Below are 27,370 nucleotides of genomic sequence, written 5' to 3' on the forward strand. Positions count from 1 at the left end.
AGGTGACAGCTAGTGGTGTTCTGTTATTTTCTTTGTTGGGCCTGTCCTGTAGTAGCTGACTTCAGGGTACTCTTCTGGCTCTGTCAATCTGTTTTTTCACTTCAGCAGGTGGGTATAGTAGTTTTAAGAATGCTTGATAGAGATCTTGTAGGTGTTTGTCTCTGTCTGAGGGACTGGAGCAAATGCGGTTGTATCTTAGAGTTTGGCTATAGACAATGGATTGTGTGGTGTGTCCTGGATGGAAGCTGGAGGCATGTAGGTAAGTATAGCAGTCAGTAGGTTTCCGGTATAGGGTGGTGTTTATGTGACCATCGCTTATTAGCACAGTAATGCCCAGGAAATGGACCACTTGTGTGGACTGGTCTAGGCTGAGGTTGATGGTGGGATGGAAATTGTTGCAATCATGGTGGAATTCCTCAAGGGCTTCTTTTCCATGATGATGGAGATGTCATCAACGTAGTGCAAGTAGAGCAGGGGTATTAGGGGACGAGAGCTAAGGAAGCCATAAAAATGTTGGCATACTGTGGGGCTATGCGGGTACCCATAGCAGTGCCACTGACTTGAAGGTATATATTGTCCCCAAATGTGAAATAGTTGTGTGTGAGGACAAAGTCACAAAGGTCAGCCACCAGGTTTGCCATGACATTATTGGGGATACTGTTCCTGATAGCTTGTAGTCCATCTGTGTGTGGAATGTTGGTGTGGAGGGCTTCTACATCCATAGTGGCCAGGATGGTGTTTTCAAGAAGATGACCGATGGATTGTAGTTTCCTCAGGAAGTCAGTGGTGTATCGAAGATAGCTGGGAGTGTTGGTAGCGTAGGGCCTGAAGAGAAAGTCCACATAGACAGACAATCCTGCCGTTAGAGTGCCAATGCCTGAGATGATGGGGCTTCCAGGATTTCCAGGTTTATTAATCTTGGGTAGCAAATAGAATACCTCTGGTTGGGGTTCTAGGCATGTGTTTGCACAGATCTGTTCCTGTGCTTTTTCAGGGAGTTTCTTGAGGAGATGGTGTAGTTTCTTTTGGTAATCCTCAGTGGGATCAGAGGGTAATGGCTTGTAGAAAGTGGTGTTGGAGAGCTGCCTAGCAGCCTCTTGTTCATATTCCAACTTATTCATGATGACGACAGCACCTCCTTTGTCAGCCTTTTTGATTATGATGTCAGAGTTGTTCCTGAGGCTGTTGATGGCGTTGTGTTCAGCACGGCTAAGGTTATGGGGCAAGTGATGCTGCTTTTCCACAATTTCAGCCTGTGCACATCGATGGAAGCAATCTATGTAGAAGTCCAGTCTGTTGTTTTGACCTTCAGGAGGAGTCCACACAAGAATCCTTCTTTTTGTAGTGTTGATAGGAAGGATTCTGTGGGTTAGTATGTTGTTCAGCTGTGTGTTGGAAATATTCTTTGAGTCACAGACTTCAAAAGTAGGATTCTAGGTCACCACAGAACTGTATCATGTTCGTGGGCCTGGAGGGAAAAAAGGAGAGGCGCCGAGATAGGACAGACTCTTCTGCCGGGCTAAGATTATAAAAAAGTATAGCTGCTGAGCTTGAATTAATATGCAAACTAGATACCATTAACTGGGGTTTGAATAGAGACTGGGAGTGGCTGGGTCATTACACATATTGAATCTAGCTCCCCATGTTAAGTATCCTCTCACCTTCTTGCCAACTGTCTAAATGGGCCATCTTGATGATCACTACAAGTTTTTTTCTCCTGCTGATATTAGCTCATCTTAATTAGCCTCTTACAGTTTGTATGGCAACTTGCACCTTCTCTGTGTGTGTGTATATCTAGATATATCTTCTTACTATATGTTCCATTCTATGCATCCGATGAAGTGGGCTGTAGTCCATGAAAGCTTATGATCAAATAAATTTGTTAGTCTCTAAGGTGCCACAAGTCCTCCTGTTCTTTTTGCGGATACAGACTAACACGGCAGCTACTCTGAAACCTGTCTTCTGACAGTGGCCAATGCCAGGGTGTTTCAGAAGGAATGAACAGAACATCAATTGATCCATCCCCTGATGTCCACTCCCAGCTTCTGGCAAACAGAGGCTAGGCACACTCAGAGCATGGTGTTGCATATTAGCCCATTCTGGCTAATAGCCACTGATGTTCAGATAGCTAAACACACAATAAATCCTTTCCAGCTATTGCTTTTCCACAGAAACAATTGCTGTAGTTGCCAGAGTGGTTTTATTCACTGGTGAATTGCAGGGAAGGTGTCTATGACGTAGTGTGGACCATATTTTAATTAGACACTATGAAAACGTTTGAAGACCTTTTGATTTAGAAAGCATGAATTTAAACAGTCAAGACAGGAAATGATACGGGGATGACTAAAGTTTACTGAAGTAATATTAAGGAAAGGACAAGTTCTGGGGATGATACAGACAAGGGGGTACAGGACTGGAAAGAGACAGTAAAAGCCTAGCAGTTGGCAGTTCTATATTAATCATCATTAAACCGGAATAGCTCTGCTGGTACTATCACTGGCAACAAGGGTGACAGAGCAGCACTTCAGGGGACACAAACCAACCAAGATAGTTGCTCTGTTTAGTTTTTGACAACATTCAGAGGTAGCTTTGGGTGGTGCATGTGCGCTCCTTTAACAGTGCTATGTGATTAGCATTTAACCCAGGGAAATTTTTAACTTAATGATTGGACATAGTTTGCTGCCCCTGTCCTGCACTCCCCATCAAATTGCAAAAGTCAGCTTGTACAAGATTGGTTATCTCAGAGGCACTTTCAGACAATGAGAAGAATTTATTTATCCTCACTCATATCCCCACTCACAGTTTCTTTGGCTTCAGAAGGGGCAGTAGGTCATTCTCTAAGGGCTGTACAGGAGCTAAATTATCTCAACTAGCAGCTGATAAACCAGCACTGCTGCACAGGTTTTATGTTGGAGAGGGGTAACTTACACAAGATTTTGCCCTGGCTCAAATGGAAATCCTTGCATTTCCAAAATACAACTTTACTTTGGGAAGCAAAAATAACTCAAGCTGTTAAACTCAAAAACAGTTTCAAATCTACCTCCCTGTATTTGGACTGTAGAATGTGAGTGTACAGAGAAACAACTGTATAGCAAAAGGCTCCAAATACAGTTCTGAATGTGCTTCTAAAGAGCTTACGAGTCGAACCATGCGATTAATGTCCATTTGTCATATCAAAGTATGCTCAGTTTACAAGGGGTGTGTGTGTGGAGAGAGACGACTCCACTGCCCCCAATTGCTTTCAGACCTGCAAGTTAAAACTGGGATCTGAGTCGAGCTAACTTCTTCTCAAGCATCATGGCCTACAAGAGTTCTGCAGGCCAAATCCAGCCTCCAGCGATACCTGTGCAACCCCATTAACTTCACTGATTGGAACTTAGTAAAAACAATTCTGCTGAAAATGCACAAACAGAAAGAGAAGCTGAATCACAGAAGATTAAATTTGGAAGAGACCTCAGAAGGTCATCTAGTCCAACCCCCTGCTCAAAGCAGGACCAACCCCAACTAAATCATCCCAGCCTGGGCTTTGTCAAGCTGGGGTCTTAAAAACCTCTAAGGATGGAGATTCCACCACCTCCCTAGGTGACCCATTTAGAACTCCCCCACTGCAAATTGAGATCATTACTCCTTGTTCTGTCATCTGCCACCTCTGAGAACAGCCGAGCTCCATCCTCTTTGGAACCCCCCTTTCGGGAGCTGAAGGCTGCTATCAAATCCTCCCTCACTCTTCTTTTCTGCAGACTAAATAACCCCAGTTCCTTCAGCCTCTCCTCATCAGTCATGTGCCCCAGCCTCCTAATAATTTTTGTTGCCCTCCGCTGGACTCTCTCCAATTTGTCCACATCTTTTCTGTAGTGGGGAGCCCAAAATGGACACAATACTCCAGATGTGGCCTTACCAGTGCCGAATAGAGGGGAATAAATACTTCCCTCGATCTGCTGGCAATGCTCCTACTAATGCAGCCCAATATGGCGTTAGCCTTCTTGGCAACAAGGGCACACTGTTGACTCATATCCAGGTTCTCATCCAGTGTAATCCCCAGGTCCTTTTCTGCCAAACTGCCACTTAGCTAGTCGGTCCCTAGTCTGTAGCGGTGCATGGGATTCTTCCTTCCTTATTGCAGGACTCTGCACTTGTCCTTGTTGAATCTCATCAGATTTCTTTTGGTTCAATCCTCCAATTTGTCTTGGTCACGCTGGACCCTATCCCTACCCTTTAGTATACCTATTTCTACTCCCAGCTTAGTGTCATTCGCGAACTTGCTGATGGTGCAACCCATCCCATCATCTAGATCATTAATGAAGATGTTGAACAAAGTCGGCCCCAGGACCAACCCCAGGGGCACTCTGCTTGATACCGGCAGCCAACTAGACATCGAGCTGTTGATCACTACCCGTTGAGCCCAATGATCTAGCCAGCTTTCTATCCACCTTATAGTCCATTCATCCAATCCCTACTTCTTTAACTTGGTGGCAAGAATACTGTGGGAGACCGTATCAAAAGCTTTGCTAAAGTCAAGGTGTATCACATCCACCGCTTTCCCCATATCCACAGAGACAGTTATCTCATCATAGAAGGCAATTAGGTTGCTCAGACATGACTTGCCTTTGGTGAATCCGTGCTGACTGTTCCTGATCACTTTCCTCTCCTCCAAGTGCTTCAGAATGGATTCCTTGAGGACCTGGTCCATGATTTTTCCAGGGACTGAGAGGAGGCTGAACAGTCTGTAGTTCCCCAGATTCTCATCCCCCCCCCCTTTTTTTAAAATATAAAGATGGGCACTGTATTTGCCTTTTTCCAATCGTCCGGGACCTCCCCCGATCTCTACGAGTTTTCAAAGAGATTGGCCAATGGCTCTTCAATCACATCAGCCAACTCCCTCAGCACCCTCAGATGCATTGCATCCAGCCCCATGAACTTATGCATGTCCAGTTTTTCTAAATCGTCTTTAACCTGTTCTTTCACCCGAGGGCTGCTCACCTCCTCCCCATACTGTGCTGCCCAGTGCAGCAGTCTGGGAGCTGACCTGGTCTGTGAAGACCGAGGCAAAAAAGATTGAGTACTTCAGCTTTTTCCACATCATCTGTCACTAGGTTGCCTCCCCCATTCAAGTAAGGGTCCCACACTTTCCCTGACCACCACCTTGTTGCTAACATACCTGTAGAAACCCTTCTTGTTACCCTTCACATCCCTCGCTAGCTGCAACTCTAATTGTGCTTTGGCCTTCCCGATTACACCCCTGCATGCTGAAGCAATATTTTTATACTCTTCTAGTCAGCTGTCCAAGTTTCCACTTCTTATAAGCTCCCTTTTTGTGTTTAAGCTCACCGAAGATTTCTCTGTTAAGCCAAGTGGGTCTCCTGCCATATTTGCTATTCTTTCTGCACATCAGGATAGTTTGTTCCTGCGCCCTGAATAAGGCTTCTTTAAAATACAGCCAGCTCTTTTGGACTCCTTTCCTCCTCATATTAGGCTCCCAGAGGATCCTGCCCATCAGTTTCTTGAGTGCGTCAGAGTCTGCTTTTCTGAAGTCCAGGGTCTGTATTCTGCTGCTCTCCTTTCTTCCTTTTGTCAGGATCCTGAACTGGACCATCTCAACATCACTGCTGCCCAGGTTACCACCCAGTTCTACTTCCCCTATCAATTCTTCCCATAACTTTGCTGGCTTTGCAGGGCCAGAAGGAGCAGAAAGCAGTAGTGAGAAAAAATAAGATCATAAAGTCAGCAGATCTGACACTGAATGCACAGGATAAAGTTAGAACTGTTAACTAACAGATAATTTTTACAGTCATTTTGGAAAGCAGAACTGCTTTTTAAGATCTTTTAACAATATCGTAAAATTACATACAAGTCTAAGACATTCCAGCACTAACACTTCTCATCCTCTTTCCCTTTCCTCCAGTCAGAGCCTTACATGATTAGCAGGCTGTCATTTTTTGTGTTTTGTTTTTTCTAAGTAAACTGATAGGAGCATGATGCAATATAGCAGTCCCTTTCAGCATCAGCCAACCCACTGGCCTCATATTGCATAAGTGGACCATGTATGTCTAGGAGGTCAGTAGTCTTATCAAACATAACTTTAAAGAGATGGCTGCTATGTAAAAATACACAGCTGTAAATGTTTTTAATACAATTATCTGGATTTTTTTTTTTTTTTAAACCACATTCACAGAAGTTAATTCATCCCCACCCCTCTGGGCTCTCCTGCACTTTGAGAACTCTTGTTCTGAAAGCAGTATAGCGCCCAAGCATTACTAGTTTCCCCAGCACAGTATGGACTACTCTGAAGCTATAGCTTTAAGGGTATTAAGACTATTTTCATGAAGTCAAGTGATCTATAGCTATCATTTGAAAGCCACTTAGTAACAATAGGAGTTTTAGCCCTTGTCTACACACACAAGTTTACCACTTTAACTACAATGATATGGTTAAAATGGCACAACTCCCCTTCAGAGGATGCAGTAATACCAGTATAGGAGTGCTTCTATTGGTATAGCTTACTGCTGTACAGGAGATGGAATAAGCTATACTGGTATGAGGGTTGTACTGGTATAATTAGTCCAGTGGAAGAACAAACTACACACCTAAACAAAATTGTTCCACCCGTACAAAAATCTGAGTGTAGAGTATACTTAAGGCTACTTGGCCCTGGAATTTGTGGGGGTTTGTTTTTTAAAAAGAATGCTTGGGGCCCATGGAAGCTGCACTAAGTTTTCTAGTTTAAAGAGACATACACCTTCATCTGTGATTCTTCCCCAAAGAGGCCGCACTTGCTCCCGGATCAGAGCATGCTCTTGCCAATGGTGGTGTACCACTGGTGTGCACAGGTATTGCCAGGCACTAGGAAAAGTTAATGAGTTTTGCCATGATTTCATGCATCTACTATTTACTCTACCAATTAACAAGACACTAATGAAGCACCAGAAGCTTTCCTCACCCTGCCAATGGGGACCCAGTGTGTACACACCAATCATTCCCACAGTGGAGTCCTGTGACCAGACGAACTAATTCAGATGTCGCTGCATGGATACAGCAGAAAAAGTAGTCTTGTATTTACCTACCTGTCCTGGTAAAAAGGTAAAATTATTTACGGTTGATGGAGCACGAGGAGGATCTTTGGCCACTGTTGGTGCTTTTAAAAACAGAAGATTCATCAACCCCAAATTAAATACATTTATAAAAAATGGAAGGGAAAGAACAGAGCACCAACAGGAGATGGGTCATGGGGGGGGGGGGGGGGGGGGGGCGTGAAGAAATGGTCCTCCCAGTGGTTTCACTTGATTTGGGATAGTTATATTGCCTTCTTGAATCTCCTCCCAACCCTCACACCATATACACGTAAGGAAAAGCTTTATATTCATGCTACAGAGAAGAATATGGTAATCACTAGATGGTACTAGGATTTCAAGAAAATTAAATATTTTCACTGCAACTTCCTACCCGCCTGCCTTTCATCCAATGCAGAACAAGAGTAATGAGGTCTAAAGGAACAAGAATCTAGTATGGGTTACAGCAGTGGCTCTCAACCTGAGGCCCAGTCAGCACAGAGCTGTGGCCCATGTGACATCCTCAGGGCCATATAGGTAGTATATATATTGTGTGGATCAGGCCACATAACACATAAGAGAGCTGCATACGCGGCCCACAATAGTTGAAAAATAGGCTGAGAACCACTGGGTTAGAGAGTGTCAAAGGCGAGGGAGTAGGCAGACAGAGGAGTAGATAGCTAATGAAGCTCTTAGGATACTTTGCTAGTCTCTCATCCACAATGAAGGCATGGAAGTACACTGCAGTAAGGATCAGTTTTTTACATGGCATATCCCTCCTTCAGGTCCCAAAAAATTATCTAAAAACGCAGTGCAAGAGTTTCTCCTTAAGGACAGCTTGCAATGGCACAGCACAGATACTCAAAACGGGCTGACACAGACTAGAAAAAGTTCTACTTTCTGCAAGAAACATTTAATTGAACACAATGAATTACAGGAGGACAGTTTTACAGAATAATTACCATAACAGACTGTTTAAAAATGAAAATAATTCTAACTGGCAGCTGTACCATTGCCAAAACAATGCCTAGTACAGCAGCAGTAAAATACAAATCCAGCTTTCTTGTAGTACTCCAAATGAGCAACAATCCCACGGAATTTTTTTTTTTTTTTAAAAAGGAAAGGGTTAATATAGCATCAGTCACTTTGACATGGGAGATTTCTCAACCAACCCAGTGGCTTGAGTAGAACTACACCCAAAGGAGGTCATTACTTTCCAGGAAATGCCCCTGGGTCCTCACTGTTATTGCTAAACATTCCTATATGACAGAGGCTCTGGGGAGCTACTTCTGTCCCAAATTTTGGGATACCAGCAACTCATACAACTGGTTAGAGGTGCAATATTTGAATCCATCTTTTATATATTCTCAGTGGACACTTCCAGGCATGAATTATGCATGGATACCCGAAGACAAAAGGAATTTGCAATCAAGTGGATATTTTCTTCAATCTCCTCATTCCACCCCTCCTGGAGGATTAATTTTCATCCATCACTAGTTTCCCCCACTATTTGCACAATAAGAGACTGAGGAATAATTCAAGGTACCCATGGTGAAGCCAAAAAACTTATGAACACATTAAGGCAGGTTTCACATCATTTCACTGTTCGACAAAGAATGCTGGTCACTCCACTGCACATGCAAGTAAGAAAGAGTCAATGCTCAATAAAAAGCATTAGATTCATTTTTAGATATTATAGAAAAGTCAAAAACTTTTGCCTTTCTTGTTTTAAAAGAGGTCAGAACATTACTGCTTTCACGTGCAGATATATAGACAAATCTATGGGAATGGACTCCCTTCACTCCACACATACTAAAACAGAGATTGGAGTGCTTGGCACCAGAAAAGAGGAGGAAATTTTCCTCATTGTTGGCCAGAAATGAGTCATACTGAACCTTCTATTTTTAGCTGCAAAGGTGTCTCCAACCAGACTTAACACCAAAAGTTGAATACTCATACTACACAATGATATACTTAGCTCTGAAACGCCTAATGAGCTATGTCTGGAGACACACAGGCTTCACTGCCAAGTATTGGCAACTAAAGCATTCAAAGTGGTGTTGGAACTAGTTATAGAACCAGGTTGTCACGGACACAAAATTGATTCACAGAGTGTAACTTTCCGAGCTCATCACAGCCTGAAGTGGAAGAGGCACCAACTTCTCATCTCTTAGGACTACTCATCAAATCCTATCTGATCTTGAGAGAAAAATGAAATTCAGTGACCTGAATTCACATACAGAATGACAATCTATAACATACAGTCTGGTACAAACAGGTAGCCTACAGCAAAGTGGCCAAGGAGTGAAAAAGCATCTCTTGTCCTCCTTGTGTGTCAGATGAGAGAAAAAAATGGTTTCTCTAGGTCACTGTTAAAAGGTACTAAGATAGAAAAGTCTGAAAAATTTGACCCCATTGTATCATTGACCCATGAATAAGAGAGGGAATCTGGTTTCAAGTTTTAGCTCTCCCCCCACTTTTGCATTCCTTTATTCCCCTTCACACTTTTGTATTCCCCTGACCCTTTAGAAAAAGGAGGGGGAAGTATAGTTTAGTTAAGTTCATCTTCAAGAATACCCAGCAATTAATGAGCAATCAGCTTCTCAACTTTTTCCTGAAGTGGACATCGAACATGCTCAAAAAGGTACAGTTGGATGGTTGGTGCAATTTAGTCTGCAGACACTCTTGGCTTTGTAAATAGTTGTGCTGACCCTGCTGATAGGGTTTAGACTAGGAATTCTTAGATGGAACTCCCTGGAAGAAAGAAGCAGAGAGAAACACTTGGTAAATCATCAGGGACTTTTATGTTTTTGTAGCAAGTGGTCTCTTTAAGAATCAGGGTGAGGTCTCATCTAGATCTTCAACACAACTGCCTCTTTGGCCTCAGCTTTTCACCATGGTAGTCTGTTATCTTATCTGGCTGGCTGCTGTTGCTGGACTGTTTCACCAGAAAGGACCGAAAGGTACGGAGTGCTCAAATAAGGCTACAGTTAATCCAAGTGGCAACACAAGGAAGAGGAGGGAGCCCAAATATAAGTCAGCATCTTCCATAGGCCACACAAATCCCATCATAATGATTAGCCTCCCAGTATGGAAAAAACAAAGGTCACTCCTGATCCTACACGGGACTGAAATGCAGCTGTCACTGCCTCCAAGGGGAGTAGTTTCTTTTTTCTCTTGTTCATTTTAAGGTTCGTCTTCCTCTACGTTTTTATTTCTTGCCTAAGAAGCTCACAAGTCTACAGTCTAAGTAACAAAGCCGCGAGGATACTGGCTATCTCATTTCAGTGACAGATTACTGGTTGTTTTTCCTGGAATATAACTTAAAATGATCAAACATTAAATAGTCGTTGAGTGCTGTTTTTGTCTCAGTGCATAAATTTAACTGATGGTACATATGGCTCCTGGCTAGGGTTGTAACTAAGCAATACATCAAGAGAACACAAATAATGTTAGCTTTCCTTCCATAACATGGCTTACTGTGTTTGCATACTGCAGTACATATCACACACTAAATGAAGATCCATGAAGTATCTTGGGTTGGCACTACATGAAGAGTTGAAGATAAAACCACTGCTTGATATTTTTTAAATTAATATTAGTTAAAATAGCTGAGTATGGAATAAATAGTCTTCCTTCAAAATGCACCCACGTATCTTGGTTGTGTACTAAACATGTGATAAGTACCAAGTGACAATCCGGGAGAACAAAATCCTCTATTTGATCCAAAGAATAGGTACAGAATAGTCAGTAACAATGCAAGCTCACTCCATATATAATGTCTCCACCAAAGTATCTCACTCCTGGCCTAGAGGGACCACCTAGCTTCTCCGCTAAGAATGTCCAAAGGGGGTTAATCTCAATTTTAATCTCAGTTATGACAGAGACTCCTGTCAATTTAGAATTAAGCCCCCCAAATTACTTTCACATTAACATCAATCCCCCCCCCACCCCAACTTTCAGGTCACTGTCACCATCTGTGTAGAACTGAGCCTGTGAGATAAGGTTTAAAAACGAAACAGCTCAAAGATCCAAAGAAGCTACTATCCCCTTTAATGTGCATACTGGAGAAGGATGTTAGTGCCAATTTTAAGATTCCTTTTGGATACATTTTCTTCCTCACTACAGTGCTATTCAATTCAAACTGAAAGGTGAGAAAGGAGGTAATAGTTCAGAGTTACCATTACCTGGACTATACATTCTCCATTTCCTGGTCATGGTCTTGTTCCTCCTCTTCCTCCTCCCCTTCTTCATCACCCGCTTCCTTCTCTGAAGGAGCTTCCCCATCCCTTGCTATTTCCTCCACATGGGCGAGCATGTCAGCCATCAGTGCTTCCTCCAGCCTCTTCCGCACCTGCTGTACAAGCTCCTCCTGCTTCCTGCCAGGAAAGAACAAATACTTGTATTACTTTTCACAGCTGCGAAGTTCAAGGGAAGGAGTGCAAATCCCTCAGCTGTGAGGCTGGACAAGGTGATGTGGGATGCTACAAAAAAAAAAAAAAAAAAAAAAAAGAGTATTTTAAAATATCACATCATGTTTACATATATTATAGGTGAAGCTGGTAGCAACACCAAGTCTGTCTGTCTAACCCTTCCCATAATATGACCCTGTTTTCAGTTGGCAAACATTTGGGCTGAAATTTGGCATACCAAGTGTTTGCCTGAGCATAATCCATATGCACAAGAGGTTCAAATTAAGGTTTCAAAGGTAACTTTAATTCTGGCATTTGCTAATTTTTGTGTGCTTGATTTTGCAACCCGAACAATGTACTTGTAACAGGTTTCTGTGGTTTTTTTTTAATTTATGTGTACACACACACACGAAAGACAAATATTCTCTTGTAAATCTGCAGCAGAAATGCACACTAGGTAGCATAATCACTTGGCAGTTGAACTTCTCAAGTTAGAGGTTGGAATACAATTAGGACACTAAACAGGTTGAAGGCAGAAATCGGACCAGCCTTAAGATGTTTTCTGGAAAACATCACCCAATTTAGTTCATTGCAGATAAACAGTGGGTCAGTAAACTTTTTATTTGTGTGGTGCACCAGCAGTTAGCTATTCCCAACCTCGTGCCAATGGAAGATGCAAGTGCATAAAATGTGAACTGGATGTGCCACGTTAATTACTTCCCTGCATGTATGAGATGAAGAGAAGCACAGAAGTTTACCAGACAGAAAAGGATGTTAAGGCCTTCTGAGGATAAATGAGAGATAGGGGAAGAAGCAGTAATAACGGACAGTGACTTTTGAAAGAAGAGGACTGGACTGATTATATTCCAAGTGTATTATCACAATTTATGTTCTGTAACTGCCTTACTTTGCAAAAATACAACAGCTGAGGTATTTGGTATCTTCATTTTACAACACAGCAAACAACGAAGTAGACACCCAAAGGGTTTCAACTCTTTGGCTCATCAGACCTAAGGCAACATACGCTTGACACACATACCCTTCCCTGTACACAAAAGCCTTAATCCAGAGCCATTCTTCAGAAAGGATATGGATTTATTATCCACAAATATCAGAGAGGCAGCAGGACAATGCCAGAGCTCAGCATAATGAATCTGAGGTATCCTTGCAAATAGAAATCAGACCCAGAATCCAATGTTTCCTTGACTTTTCAGCACACAATAGGCTTGTACAAGTTAGACTTTCCTCTACTGGGCAAGAGGAGAGCAGCCAGCCAGCCTAGGGACAGTTTATTTTAAAAGTGTCTTAGATAAGGACAATTTAATCCTCCAACTTGTTGAATAAAAAGGTGCTTGTCTCACTGTTTTTGTAGCCATACATATAATGGACATTAGTACAAACCAAAGTGTATGGAGTGAACAGCTGAAGATGGCCAGAAGAGGAATTTAACAGCAGGGCATAGAGAGGAAAAAAGCAATTTCTTCTGCTTTTCAGTGCAACTTACAAGGAAACAAGAGGCCAGTCAGACATACTGGTCAGTCACTGCAGCCAGCATTTAAGTACAGGTCAGAAGCTTGAGATGTAGAGAAGAATTACATTTCACTCACTTAAATCACATCTGTCACTCTCCAGGCTGCCAAACAAAGGATGACTATTTATCTTACAAAGATCTTGTAGGATCTCTCACTCCTGGTTTTTAGTCCCTTAGGCCTGAACCTGGCAGAACTTCCCTATTAAAGATTTTTGACTCTAAGTCATCAGAATAGTACAAACCATTCACAGAATCATAGAATATCAGGGTTGGAAGGGACCTCAGGAGGTCATGTAATCAAACCCCCTGCTCAAAGCAGGACCGATCCCCAACTAAATCATCCCAGCCAGGGCTTTGTCAAGCCTGACCTTAAAAACCTCAAAGGAAGGAGATTCCACCACCTCCCTAGGTAACCCATTCCAGTGCTTCACCACCCTCCTAGTGAAAAAGTTTTTCCTAATATCCAACCTAAACCTCCCCCTCTGCAACTTGAGACCTTTACTCCTTGCTCTGTCATCTGCTACCACTGAGAACAGTCTAGATCCATCCTCTTTGGAACCCCCTTTCAGGTTACTGAAAGCAGCTAACAAATCCCCCCTCATTCTTCTCTTCTGCAGACTAAATAATCCCAGTTCCCTCAGCTTCTCCTCATGTAAGTCATGTGCTCCAGCCCTCTAATAATTTTTGTTGCCTTCCACTGGACTCTTTCCAATTTTTCCAGTGTTCTTGTAGTGTAGGGCTCAAAACTGGACACATGACTCCAGATGAGGCCTCAACAATGCTGAATAGAAGGGAACGATCACGTCCCTCGATCTGCTGGCAATGCTCCTACTTATACAGCGCAAAATGCCGTTAGCCTTCTTGGCAACAAGGGCACACTGTTGACTCATATCCAGCTTCTCGTCCACTGTAACCCCTAGGTCCTTTTCTGCAGAACTCCTGCCGAGCCATTTGGTCCCTAGTCTGTAGCAGTGCATGGGATTCTTCCGTCCTAAGTGCAGGACTCTGCACTTCTTTGTTGAACCTCATCAGATTTCTTTTGGCCCAATCCTCTAATTTGTCTAGGTCCCTCTGTATCCTATCCCTACCTTGCAGCGTATCTACCTCTCCTCCCAGTTTACTGTAATCTGCAAACTTGCTGAGGGTGCAATCCACGCCATCCTCCAGATCATTAATGAAGATATTGAACAAAACCAGCCCCAGGACCGACCCCTAGGACACTCCGCTTGATACCGGCTGCCAACTAGACATGGAGCCATTGATCACTACCCATTGAGCCCAACAATCTAGCCAGCTTTCTATCTACCTTATAGTCCATTCATCCAGCCCATACTACTTTAACTTGCGGGCAAGAATACTATGGGAGACGTATCAAAAGCTTTGCTACAGTCAAGGAATAACACATCCACTGCTTTCCCCTCATCCACAGAGCCAGTTACCTTATCGTAGAAGGCAATTAGGTTAGTCAGGCATGACTTGCCCTTGGTGAATCCATGCTCACTGTTCCTGATCACTTTCCTCTCCTTTAAGTGCTTCAGAATTGATTCCTTGTGGACCTGCTCCTTGATTTTTCCAGGGACTGAGGTGAGGCTGACTGGCCTGTAGTTCCCGGAAATCAGCATCACTACTAGCCCCTACTAGTCAGCATGCTCCAGCCCTTCAGAGTACAAATGCTGCCCTCAGAATGTTGCAGTCAGCTCATTGGAATGAACAAGAAAACACCAGTTCAAAAATGCACTCCAGAGGAAGGCACCTCAAAAGAAAATTAACCTTCAAATTCTGAGGAGATAGGCAGATGAATGAGAATCCTATATCATCAATGAAGCAGAATTAATTTTCTCTTTTCTGCAGATACCATTCTATGAGAGCAAGAAGCTTGAGACATGTCCCCAAAAGAAAAAAAGGATTGCAAAGTTGCAACAAGTAGAAATAGCAAAGCCAATGTCAACAATATAGAAAGGAGAGGTTAACTTATCTTGTACAGTAACTGGAGAATTTGGAGATGTTTTGTTCCTATGGGTGCTCCGCATCAGGATGTGTATGAGCCTGTGAGCTCCGGATTGGAGATTCCGTCAGCAGTATTTGCAGGTCCATGGTTACACCTTACACATCCTTGTGCTCCAGCAGAAGGGTACATAGGGAAGGTCAGACCTGTTGCTGCTCTAGTTCCTTCTCAACCATGAAGTCGAGAGAGAATGACTCTGGAGTAGAGGGGAAGGATGGCAGACAGCAGGGCATCCATCGGGACAAAACTCCTCAAAAACTCCAGTTACTGTACAAGATGAGTAACCTCTCATTTGAGTTATTGTCCCTGTGGATGTTCCATGTCAGGAAGTTCCCAAGCAGTACCCCAATGAATGAGAATGATGCTAAGGAGAATAATTCAATAGGGACCACGGAAGAGCATTACTAAAGGCTACTTTGGCCCTAGAAGCATGCACAAGAGCATAGTGCTGGGAAAAAGTGTGTACCAAAGACCAGGTGGCAGCTCTGCAAATGTACAAGATGGGACCTCTCTCTATCCAAGCTAGGTACTCTCTCCCTGATATGCTAGAGTAATACGTTGCTGTTCTATTGTCCAGCCAAAGAGAAGCAAGTTTCCTTCCTCAGTGGTTGGAGAAATTATCCCTTGCTGATAGAATTTTCTCTTGGTGCCATACAGAGAAGGCTTTTTATCTAAGTGGAAAAGAGATCCAGCTTCAGTGTTCCACTGGAGGAAAATACCAGGAATCAAATCAGCCTGCAATTGTGTTCTCCTTCCTTATCAAGTACGTAACTAGGAACATCTTGTGGAATACAACCTGCTCTCTCACATGAAGAACTTACTGACCAAGGAGGCATGACCCAGAACTTCCCTGCTGGTGGATGTAAAACATGGTAGCCTGATTGCACCAGAATCACTTTTTATTTATAACTCAAATCTCCGATGGTCCTTAGTGCTAGAAGACCACCCTCAACTCCCTCTAGAAGAGGCATAATGGCCCCCTGAGTGTTCCCCAAGATATAGGATAGGGCTGAGGCCAGCTACCTTTTTGACTATCAACATCTAGAATATATCCTTCTCTCTCTTTTGTCCACTAGAACAGGCTCGATGACCCTCTGCCAGGAGGAATTGGCTTTCCTACAGCAGCTCTTCCAGATATTGAACAGCCTGAGACAATTTTTGTAATGGGCAATGGAGTGTTTTCTGAAAGCCTGATCTCATGGTCCCAAGCAACAATGTTCAGGATCTATACACCTAATGTGACTAATGACCTTAGATGGTAAAATAGCTCCCATTCTGCCTCTGGCAGGAAATTCCTGGCAGTCTACTGGCAATAGCAGACTTGCTAAACACTCTGGAACCTTGCAAAAATCCTTCCGTTTTTAGAGCACGCTAAAAGGGGACTGAAGACCCTTCAACTTCTGATACTGAGGCAGAGGGCTATTCCATTAAACTTTCATGAAAGATGGTTTTTGAGGTAGACCCTTTCCATTCTTTCCTATAAAGGATCTGAGGTGTGAGACAGGCCCAAGAAAATATCAAGTGGTCCTTGTCCTCTTTGCCCTCTGCAAAGTAGCCTCCATCTGCTCACCAAACAAGTCAGTCTCTTGTGTTGGTCAGGTTTTCAAACTTTCAAAGGACCTTCTACAGAAACCAGTTGTCCACAACCAAGCAAGCATACAGTCATCCTATAATGTGAGGCAGCAGCCCACTCCAAAAGACCCTTCCGCAAAGTCACTCAAACATAATGTCAGGTCCGCTCTAAACCCTTAGAAAAGACAGTTATTTCGAAGAACACCAGTTATGGAAAAAGGTGTGTTGCTCATGTCTATTCCACAGTAGGTGTGCATGCTTGCCACGTGCACCGGTGCCGGAAGTCTTTCCCCTAGCAGTACCCGTAGGGGGAGCACTACTGTGCCCCCTGGAGTGGGACCTCCATGGTGCAGGTATAAGGGGAGCTGTGCACTCCCCCCACCCTCGGTTCCTTCTTGCCAGACAACTCTGACAGAGGGGAAGGAGGGTGGGATGTGGAACAGACATGAGCAACACATCTCAAAGAACACCAGTTTCGGAAAAAAGTAACTAACTGTCTTTTCTTCTTTGAGTGATTGCTCATGTGTATTCCACAGTAGGTGATTCCAAGCTGTATCTGTTGGAGGTGGGTAGGAGTTCCCAGATTCCTGGGACGGAGTACAGCCCTACCGAATCCGGCGTTGTCCCTGGTTTGGGAGACAATCGCATAGTGTGAGGTGAATGTGTGAACAGAGGACCAGGCAGCAGCCCTACAGATGTCCTGAATTGGGACGTGGGCCACGAAGGCAGCTGACGAGGCCTGTGCCTGTGTTGACTGTGCCTTCACGATTGGTGGAGGGGGAACTCCTGCCAGATTGTAACAGGTGCAGATGCATGAGGTGATCCAGCGAGAGGGGCGGTGGGTGAAGAACGACTGCCCCTTCATGAGCTCAGCCGAAGCAATAAACAGATGTGAAGACTTCCTGAATGGCTTAGTCCATTCCGGGTAGAAAGTCAGCGCCCTACGCACATCGAGCATGTGGGGGAGGCATTCCTCATTGGATGTGTGAGGCTTGGGGCAGAGGACAGGCAGGAAGATGTCCTGGCCCATGTGAAAGGCAGAGACCATCTTAGGGCGGAGGAACGTGGGGTGTGGGAGGAGCTGGACCTTATCCTTGTGAAAAACTGTGTACGGGGGTCCAGAGGTCAGAGCCCTGAGCTCCAATACCTGCCTGGCTGACACGATGGCAACCAGGAAGGCCACTTTCCATGACAGATGAGACCAGGAGCACATGGCCAGAGGTTCGAAAGGGGGTCCCGTGAGACGGGACAACACCAAGTTCAGATCCCACTGTGGGACAGGGGGCCTAGCATATGGGAAAAGACGGTCCAATCCCTTGAGGAACTGTCCAGTCAAAGGATGGGAGAACACCATACGACCCTGCACCGGCAGATGGAAGGCAGATATGGCCACCAGGTGCACCCTGACCGAGGAGTTCCAGGCCCTGGGTCCTAAGGTGGAGGAGGTAAACCAGGATAAGCTGAATCAGGGCAGCCATCGGGGAAACACCCTGCTCAACAGCCCACCTGAAGAACCTGGACCACTTTGTCAAATAGGCTCGGTGTCTGGATGGCTGCCGACTTTCCAGGAGGATGTGTTGGACCCCTTCCGAACACGCCTGCTCCTCCCCACCTAGCCACTGAGCAGCCACGCCGTGAGGTGGGGAACCTCTAAACTGGGGTGGAAGAGACTGCCTCAGTTCTGGGAGAGCAAGTCTGGGCAGAGAGGCAACAGCTGTGGTGGGGCCACCACTAGGCTCATGAGGGGGACGTCCCGTACCTTGTCTAACTTCATCTTCTCTAGGACCTTGCTGATGACGGGGAACAGGGGGGAAGGCATAGAGAAGCTGAACTGACCACGGCAGGAGGAAGGCATCTTGATAGCACCCCATCCCATCCCAACGCTCCCTCCCCCCAGCAGAACCAGGGGCAATGCCTGTTCTGCCTCGTCGCAAACAGGTCCACCTGGGAAATTCCCCACGCTCGGAAGGTCTGGTGAGCCACCTCCGAGTGGAGAGATCATCGTGCTGGGAGGAGAAATCCCTGCTCAAACGATTGGCCCGCGTGTTGCGGGCTCCCAGCAGGTGGAAGACCCTCAGGGAGATGTCATGGGCTATACAGAAGTCCCACAGCCTGAGGGCTTCTTGGCAGAGGGCCAAGGACCGGGTCCCACCTTGCCTGTTGATGTAAAACATCGAGGCTGTGTTGTCCGTGAGGACCCTGATTATCTTGCCCTGTAAGTGCGAGAGGAAAGCCACACACGCCAGGCCTACTGCCCTAAGCTCCCCGACGTTTATGTGGAGGGACAACTCCGGGGTCGACCACAACACTTGGGTCTGAACTGTCCCCATATGGGCCCCCCAACCCAGGTCCAACATGTCAGACACTAGCTCCAGTGACGGGGCTGAGTCCCGGAAGGGGACCCCTTGGAGCATGTTGCTTGGGGAGGACCACCACCATAGGGAGGCGATCACCGGGTCGGGCATGGTGAGGACACTGTCCATACTGTCCTGGGCCTGGGAGAACTGTGAGGCCAACCAAAGTTGGAGGGGCCTCATTCGGAGTCTGGCGTGGCATACTATGTACGTGCACACCGACATGTGACCCAGGAACTGTAGGCACGCCCTGGCTGTTGTCACGGGGAATTTCAAGACCAAGGCAATTAGCCCTTTCAGGGTCTCAAACCTGCCCGGCGGGAGGGAGGCCGTGGCTATCGAGGCGTCCAGGAGTGCCCCGATGAACTCTATGGACTGGACTGGAACTAATGTTGACTTGGTCTTGTTTACCAACAGACCCAGGTTGGCACAAGTGGACAAAAGGAGAGCCATGTGGTCCTGCACCTGCAACAAGGAGCTGCCCTTGACCAGCCAGTCGACCAGGTAGGGGAAGATCTGGACCCACCCCACCCCGGCGCCTGAGGTACGCCGCCACCACTGACATACACTTCGTGAACATCTTGGGGGCAGTGAACAGGCCAAATGGGAGGACCATGAACTGATAGTGGTTCTGCCCCACTAGGAACCAGAGGAAGCACCTGTGTCCGTTGAACATATGAATACGGAAATACACGTCCTGCAGGTCCAGGGCCGCGTACCAATCCCCATCCCCGGGGTCCAGGAAGGGTATGATAGAGGCCAGGGAGACCATGTGGAACTTGAGCTTGACCATGAACTGGTTCAGGTCCCGCAGATCCAGGATAGGCCTGAGACCCCCTTTCGCCTTGGGGATACGGAAATAATGAGAGTAAAACCCCTTGCCCTTGAACTCCCTGGGTACCATTTCCACAGCTCCCAGACTGAGGAGCCAGCCCACTTCCTGCTCTAACAGGTCCACTTGTGATGGGTCCCCCAGACCAGCGAGGGATGAGGGGGTGGTTGGGCAGGGGTGAGACAAACTGCAGCATGTAGCCCTGAGAGATGGTGTTGAGGACCCGTTGGTCCGAGGTTAGTCGCGACCATTCCAAGAGGAAAGCACACAAGCGATTGCGGAAGGGAAGCTTTATTGAAGGGGGAGTCTCCTCGGGAGTTGCCCGGGTACCCCCTGGCGCCCCATCAAAAACGCCTTTTTCCCACCTGCGTGCCCTTAAAGGGCCCAGGTTGCAGGGAAGGACGTGACCGCTGTTGAGCGCACCCCTTCCGGTCCTTAGACCTGTTATACGCGGGCTCATATCTAGGCTCAGAAGCCTGGGCAGGGGCCTGCTGCGGCTTGAACTTGGCCGGAAGTATATAAAGGCCCAGGGTCTGCAAGGTCGTGTGGGAATCCTTCATGCCATGCAGCCTGGCGTCTGTTTGCTCTGCGAACAGGGCCTTGCCATCAAACGGGAGATCCTGCAAAATTGACTGGTACTCCGTGGATAGCCCGGACAGCAGGAGCCATGATGCCCTCCGCATGGATACTGCCGAGGCCATGGATCGAGTAGCCATGTCCGCCACATCCAAAGCCTCCTGGAGGGCAGCTTTGGCAGCAGCTGCACCCTCCTCCAGCCACGACTTGAATTCTTTCTTGTCTTGCTCCGGGAGGGAGACCTCGAATTTTGGCAGAGAGCCCCACAAGTTAAATTCGTATCTGCTCAGGAGAGCTTGGTCGTTAGCCACCCGCAGCTAGAAGCTTGAAGATGAATACAGCTTCCTACTGAAAGAGTCCAGTCTCCTTGAATCTTTCTTTTTGGGTGTGGGAGCTGGTTGACCCTGTCTCTCTCTGTGGTTGACAGATTCGACCACCAAGGAGTTGGGCACTGAATGGGTATAAAGGTATTCATGCCCTTTGGCGGGTACAAAATATTTGCGCTCTGCCTTCTTTGAAATGGGGGCCAGGGAAGCTGGTGTTTGCCACAAGGCATTCAAAATGTTTGCCACCCCCTTGCGGAGGGGCAAAGCCACCCTGCCCAGCACCAGGGAGGACAGGACATTAAAAAGGGAGTCCAAGGGCCCCTCCATCGCCTCTGCTTGGAGGTTAAGGCTCGATGCTACCCTTTTCAGGAGCTCCTGGTGTGCTCTGAAGTCCTCCTGCAGGTCAGAGGGGCCGCAACTCTGTCACCCGGAGCGGGGGAGGAGGCCGGCACGGAGCTCTGCGTGTCTGCCAGCACTGGTGAGTCCAACCCTTGGTCGGACTCCGGGCGAGGCGCTGGGGACATATGTCCCACCGATTTAGCTCCCGGAGGCCTAGAGAGCGAGGCCAATGGTACCTCTGAAGCTCCAGTTATTGAGCGAGCCCCCACCTGGGGCTGCATCGGAGGCCACGGTGCCCACTGCCCTTGCTGCAGCACTGGTGGCACCAGAGGGGTTGGCTTAACTAGGCTGACCCAAGGAGGGGGGTGGCTGCAAGCAGAGGTTGGGCTGAGAAGTGACCTGGCGCTACTGCGGGAGGAACAGCGGTGCCTGGAGTGACGGCATCCACAGGACTACAACCCCGAAGCAGAGGGTCAGTATTGCTCATAGCTGCTGTTCCACTATCTGCTCCAATGCGTGGACCTTCGATGGCGCGGGGCCAGCGATCTACACCTCGAGCTGCGGGGGGCGAGAGCAGGAGTCTGACTGGGAGCGACTGGGACTGTGACTGAGCGATCTACACCTCGAGCTGCGGGGGGCGAGAGCAGGACTGACTGGGACTGACTGGGAGCGACTGGGACTGTGACTGAGCGATCTACACCTCGAGCTGCGGGGGGCGAGAGCAGGAGTCTGACGGGGAGCGGCGACGGCACCCATGCCATGACCGACTGCGGTAGCCCCGACGACTCAGTGACCATCCGCACCGCCTATCTCTCCACAGCGTGGAGCGGTGCTGGGAGCCCCGTTCGGACGGCACCCAACCAGACAGTCTAGTGGGCGTCGACGGTGATGCATGAGGACTTTGTCCCAAACAATCGCTGGGCGGCGAGAGGGGGTCGGGTGCGGTCTCCTGACCAAGGCCTGCGCTGAGCTGGGGGTGATTGCAGGGAGCCCAGCGGTGGTTTGCCTCTGGAGCGGGGGCCTGACACCGGCGGTGCCCCCAGTACCGGCATGGTTATGACGTCTCAAGCCATTTGCAAGACCTCTGGCGTCTAAGGCATCTGGACAGACCTGACCAGACACGGCTGGGCTACTCCGCTCAACTTGAGTGGGAGGCCTAGGGGCTGGGGGCAGGGGAACGAGAGCTGCCTAACATGGGTCTAGCCTCTGCCCCTACTTTCTCTTGATGCCACTGCAACGACGGGCCTTTCCTCGGCTTCTTGTGTCCCGCAGATGGGGAGCGGTGCCAGCTAGTGGAAGGCACCAAAGGGTCGCCATGCACGAAAGTCGCGGTACCCGGAGCCGAATCAGTGCTCCCCCTACGAGTACTGCTAGGGGAAAAACTTACGGCCCCGGTGCACGTGGCGAGTACGCACATCTACTGTGGAATACACATGAGCAATCACTCGAAGAAGAACTCGCTTTTTTATCTCGTGGCATTTTTCTCGAGTAAGAGAATTGTCCAGAGCGGAGGTGTTCTTCCACAGCTCCACCTGAGCTTTTGCCATGAAAGCCTGGTAGTCTACAACGCAAAGGGCTGTAACCTCCGTCCAAATGAACTTCAGTGCTGTAGCTCAGGAATCTGGGGTGCAGCACTACAGGTAAAAAGAAGCTTTCTACTGGACATGGCCCTCTTCCAACACCAATCTTCCATGGAGAGGGTGGAAGACACAGCCAGAAACGTTCCTCTGGGACAGTAGTCCCCACACTTCTTACCTCATGCCCCCCCTTACCCCTGTTTGTGCCTGCCCCCAGGCATGAGGGGGTGGGGGGGCAGGGCCAGGAACCAAGCCTCCTTGCCCCCATGGGGACTGGACTAGGCCCCAGCCCCCAGCTATGCCTCCCTCTGAACATTCCTCCATGCCCCACATTTTGGGGACCTCTGCTCTGAGAGGGTGTAATTATTTTTTTTTCTGCCTTTGAGACTGAGCAAATGTGCAAGGAGTTCCCCACACCTTTTCTTCAGCTAGTTCGAAACAGAGCCATTCTCTATTGGATGAGAATTCCCAGGACAGATAATTCTCACCGCCAGGGGAACTGCATCACCTTCTACTCTACTACTAAAAAGAAAAGGAGTATTTGTTGCACCTTAAAGACTAATCAATTTATTTGAGCATAAGCTTTCATGAGCTACACCTCGCTTCATCGGATGCATAAAGTGGAAAAAACCACTTTTCCACTTTATGCATCCGATGAAGCGAGGTGTAGCTCATGAAAGCTTATGCTCAAATAAATTGGTTAGTCTCTAAGGTGCCACAAGTTCTCCTTTTCTTTTTGCGAATACAGACTAACACGGCTGCTACTCTGAAACCTACTCTACTACCGTTGCACAGAAAGGTCAGAAAACTTAAGGGCTAGGAAAGTCCTGCTAGTTATTATTAGCCTCATAATAAGGAGCTACGGCCTATGAGTGAGAACCCTAAGAGATGGTATTTTCAGACAAATGGGATTTCACCTAGCTCTATGTTAATTTGAACTGTTTCCCTCTCTGATACAGGCTTTCAGTTTCTGAAACTGAAAGATCTGCCTTTGAAGGAGTTCTGGAGGGAGTCACACTTTTCTGATCCAATGAGAAAAGATCCAAATCCATCCTACCAGAGCTTATGTTACGCACACTAACATGCTAATGGGGCTCTTTATTCCCCTCTAGTAGCTAAATAACAACAAACAGTTTGTGTGTCTGCTACTATTTTTGAGCTAATGAACCTAGTCCTTTAGCTTAAGGAGTCAAAGCTTTTAGAATCAGAGGTCCCTTCAATAACTGAAGGTGACTCCTTCGGAGACACTGTTACATTTATACAAAAAGTCAAGAAAAGAAAGAAAGGAAGCAACTGCAGGTTTTTTAAATTTTGAAAAAAATCTTCCTCCAATGAAAATATTGTTCTGCAGAAATACAAAAAGGATAATTTGCGCACATGCACACCCCTCCCCACCAGAGGCAGCTGCTGCCTTGAAGATCTGCTATAAATCTACAGTATTGCAGTAAATATTGCTAGTGCCATGCAAACAGGGAAGCATTTTGAGTAATAATGAAGCTGGAGTTCAAAGTCATTGTTTTCGTCATGACTTAATATAGCATATACCACTTTCACACAGCATGATTATCAGGGAGCATGAAATTTAGTGAACTGATGGCTCTGCTCAAAGCTTCCTTGGGCCTGTTCTTTGGCGATTAAAAGTAACAGGTGCCTTCAGAAGAACAGAAATCTGCAGTGTTGTCCTCTACCAGGGTGACAAAGTATTTCTTTCCTCAAAAGATGCAAGAGGTAAAACTAACCTAGTCCAACACAATAGTCAGAGGTAATGTTCTTTTCTTTCGTTTCCTGTGAAATCAAGTTAATAATTTGACACACTAGTTTAAAGCAATCAAAGAAACCCATTGAACCATACTCATCTATCAGGCATAAGCTTAGCTTTGATAAAAAGGACATTAACTGTTTTACGCCCAAAAACCATTCCCAAAGCAAAGAACCAGTGACATTTCTTGTTAATACCTAATATCTTCATCCGTCACCATAAATGCTTTGCAGAGAGGCTGTGAGGTGTTTAGCCAAACTCCAGGGTTCTTCTCCACAGCTGCAGAGAGCTGTCCAGTGATGGGCATAGTGCTAGTGTGCAAGGCACTAGCTATAGCAGACAGAAGGGTTTCATCTGTGCAACCAGGTCCAACCCCTAAGGAGAGAAAAATTCTGTAATTTCCACCAATTTAACAGCAATAACTAAAAATAATACAGGCTGCTGCATTCTTTATTTTATAAGTTGCAGAGCTGTGTACTGATACTTTAAAAGTCAACACATTTGTTCTACGCATCCCACATTAAACAGATCCTGCTGACCCAATGGCATAGCAATTCCTTTATATTTTAAAATGGTACACTCATTTTCTTCTTTTTCCCAGGTGTCCTACACATCCCAGTCTAAGCCTGGAGGACTATCACTCCATTACAGCTATCCTCCCACAAGGATGGATGGCTGAAACTTCCTTTGGGACCTATCAAAAGAGCTCCTTAATTAACTTGAGTACAAGAGATGCTGTTGAGTGACATGTCACTTTCTCCTACTGTCCCTCAATGCCCCTCAGGGCTAAGTACACTGAATTTAAGCCTGACCCCAGTCATAACCAGTTGTTTCTGAAGTTGGGAGTTGTCCACAAAGTGCAAAACACCTGACAGCAAGTGGGTTAAGCCCACAGTACCTTCAAAACATAGCTAATACAACAGTGTTAGGCCTATAGTTAAAAGCATGATCTAATTACCTTGTAAACCCTTTGGAAGGTCCATTGTTTTCACCAGCTCTTCTGCAATGTCAAAGGCATTCAGTCCACTTAGTTTCTTCTCCCAGAAGAGCTAACAAAGAAAACATTTATTCATTTATGTAAAACATAGAAACACACTTGACAACACAGCAAAACACCTGCCTGCCATGGCACGCTATGGAGCGGAGAACTGGAGCAGATATGTCTGGCTCACTTCATCGGATGCATACCGTGGAAACTGCAGCAGACTTTATATATACACAGAGAATATGAAACAATACCTCCTCCCACCCCACTGTCCTGCTGGTAATAGCTTATCTAATGGTAATGGGCTATCACCAGCAGGAGAGTGAATTTGTGGGGGGGGGGTGGAGGGTGAGAAAACCTGGATTTGTGCTGGAAATGGCCCACCTGATGATCACTTTAGATAAGCTATTACCAGCAGGACAGTGGGGTGGGAGGAGGTATTGTTTCATATTCTCTGTGTGTATATAAAGTCTGCTGCAGTTTCCACGGTATGCATCCGATGAAGTGAGCTGTAGCTCACGAAAGCTCATGCTCAAATAAATTGGTTAGTCTCTAAGGTGCCACAAGTACTCCTTTTCTTTTTGCGAATACAGACTAACACGGCTGTTACTCTGAAACCTAATATTATAAAAGGAGCTCAGATGTATCTGCAAGGAGGGAACAGTTTGCATTATCATCAGTTAATCAACAAAACAGCTCCACGGTTGGAAGAACCTCCTCAATATTTCTGTATTGATTTACTGGCTTTAAAAAAAGTTGCCCCCTTGCCTCAATTCGAGTATTTCCAATCTTTTCTTCTGCACCACTAGGATAGTAACTAATACTAGCATCACCTCATTTAATTGCAAATGGTATGGGGCAGTATTTTTTGGTAAGTATTCCTTTGGCTTACTCATCAATCTGCTCTTTAGCAGATTCCAGGGAATTGTTCCCCAGCTTTGCTTCAGAGGTTACTCTTAAAGAAAGAGCATAGAGCAATTCAAGTCAAAGCCAGCGTAAAGATTAAATAAAATGACTGCAATAGTTTAATCAACAGATACATCAGCAAAAGTTAACTACTGCTTTGGAACGAAGCTTTTCAATTACAGAAGCCATCGCCCAATCTATCTGGTAAGAAGAGGCAATATTACAGCTGGGTCCACGTTCAAATCACAGTCCAGAGACATCTATCAGTGGATATCTACAGGACTATAGCAATTTGCCTGACAACCCTTGCTTTTTGCTGCAGAACAGCTATTTCATCTAGGCTTTAGGGAACTACAACATGGCATGTAGCCAGCCAAGGACCATACAAATCCACAAGTCTTCCGCCCACCTCATACCACAAGATGACCCAAAGTGTGACATAGTCTAAATTACTTCTCCTTGGCCTTTCACAATAATGCTCTCAGCTTCTAAGTAGCAGAGCAAATCACAGGAGGCAATTTCTAGTCCATAATTTTCAAATCAAAGGGTTATAAAGCCAGATACTTAAGAGGCCTGGGCATTATTTCCAAAATTAGAATGAAGACTTAACGTAGCCTGAACAAAGCTAGAATGGAGAAAATGCTGTGGGTAAAACATTAGGAAACTTTGATTTAGCAGTAGCAAGGATTGCTGGATATGCAGTAGAGCAGAGGGCTAGAGATGAATAAGGTAGAGAGTGAACAGAAAGATCCACAGTGATAATGCACTTGCACCAGCACTCTCATGTTTAGTTGGGTACGAGGCAGTAAATCGGACAAATGCAGGTAGTCTCAAAACCACCTGTGTGTGTCTTCTGGACAATGCTCTTATAAAAATGCAAAGAGAAATAAAGTGGATAAGAAACAGACCAGTGTAAAGTACTATTATAGTCAACAGCGTGGATATGGAATACACACCCATCATCTTATTTAAAAACACCCACTGAGGGCAGAATTCCTTTTAAATGCATCATAATTCTTACTTCAGGATGATACTTGTGAGGTTGAATAAAAAGATTTTGAAATTCCTCAACTGTGCAGAAGGAAATTTGAAAAATAAATAATTTTGATTGATTACCCTTTTGAATGCCATATGGTGTAATATACCCACT

At 46.0% G+C, this 27,370-nt stretch overlaps 1 protein-coding gene and 1 long non-coding RNA gene across 6 annotated transcripts in view; one reads left to right on the forward strand and one right to left on the reverse strand.

Annotated features, from left to right (window-relative positions):
• Positions 1 to 19,566, forward strand: part of LOC140903342 (uncharacterized) — a 41,825-nt gene extending 22,259 nt beyond the window's left edge. The window contains exon 4 of the long non-coding RNA XR_012156227.1: positions 19,338 to 19,566. This is a non-coding gene — a long non-coding RNA (uncharacterized LOC140903342). The remainder of the gene's footprint in view (positions 1 to 19,337) is intronic.
• MBD3 (methyl-CpG binding domain protein 3) overlaps positions 9,666 to 27,370 on the reverse strand; it is a 34,431-nt gene continuing 16,726 nt past the window's right edge. For all 5 annotated transcript variants that reach the window (XM_073324503.1, XM_073324502.2, XM_073324504.2 and 2 more), the window contains exons 4-7: positions 25,288 to 25,378; positions 24,527 to 24,704; positions 11,234 to 11,425; positions 9,666 to 9,800 (exon numbers count right to left, since the gene is read on the reverse strand). In XM_073324503.1, the coding sequence (XP_073180604.1) occupies positions 11,239 to 11,425; positions 24,527 to 24,704; positions 25,288 to 25,378 (456 nt within the window). In that variant the 3' untranslated portion in view covers positions 9,666 to 9,800; positions 11,234 to 11,238. The remainder of the gene's footprint in view (positions 9,801 to 11,233; positions 11,426 to 24,526; positions 24,705 to 25,287; positions 25,379 to 27,370) is intronic.

Source organism: Lepidochelys kempii, chromosome 25 (assembly GCF_965140285.1).
Source record: "Lepidochelys kempii isolate rLepKem1 chromosome 25, rLepKem1.hap1, whole genome shotgun sequence".
In the NCBI taxonomy this organism is placed as follows: Eukaryota; Metazoa; Chordata; order Testudines; family Cheloniidae; genus Lepidochelys; species Lepidochelys kempii.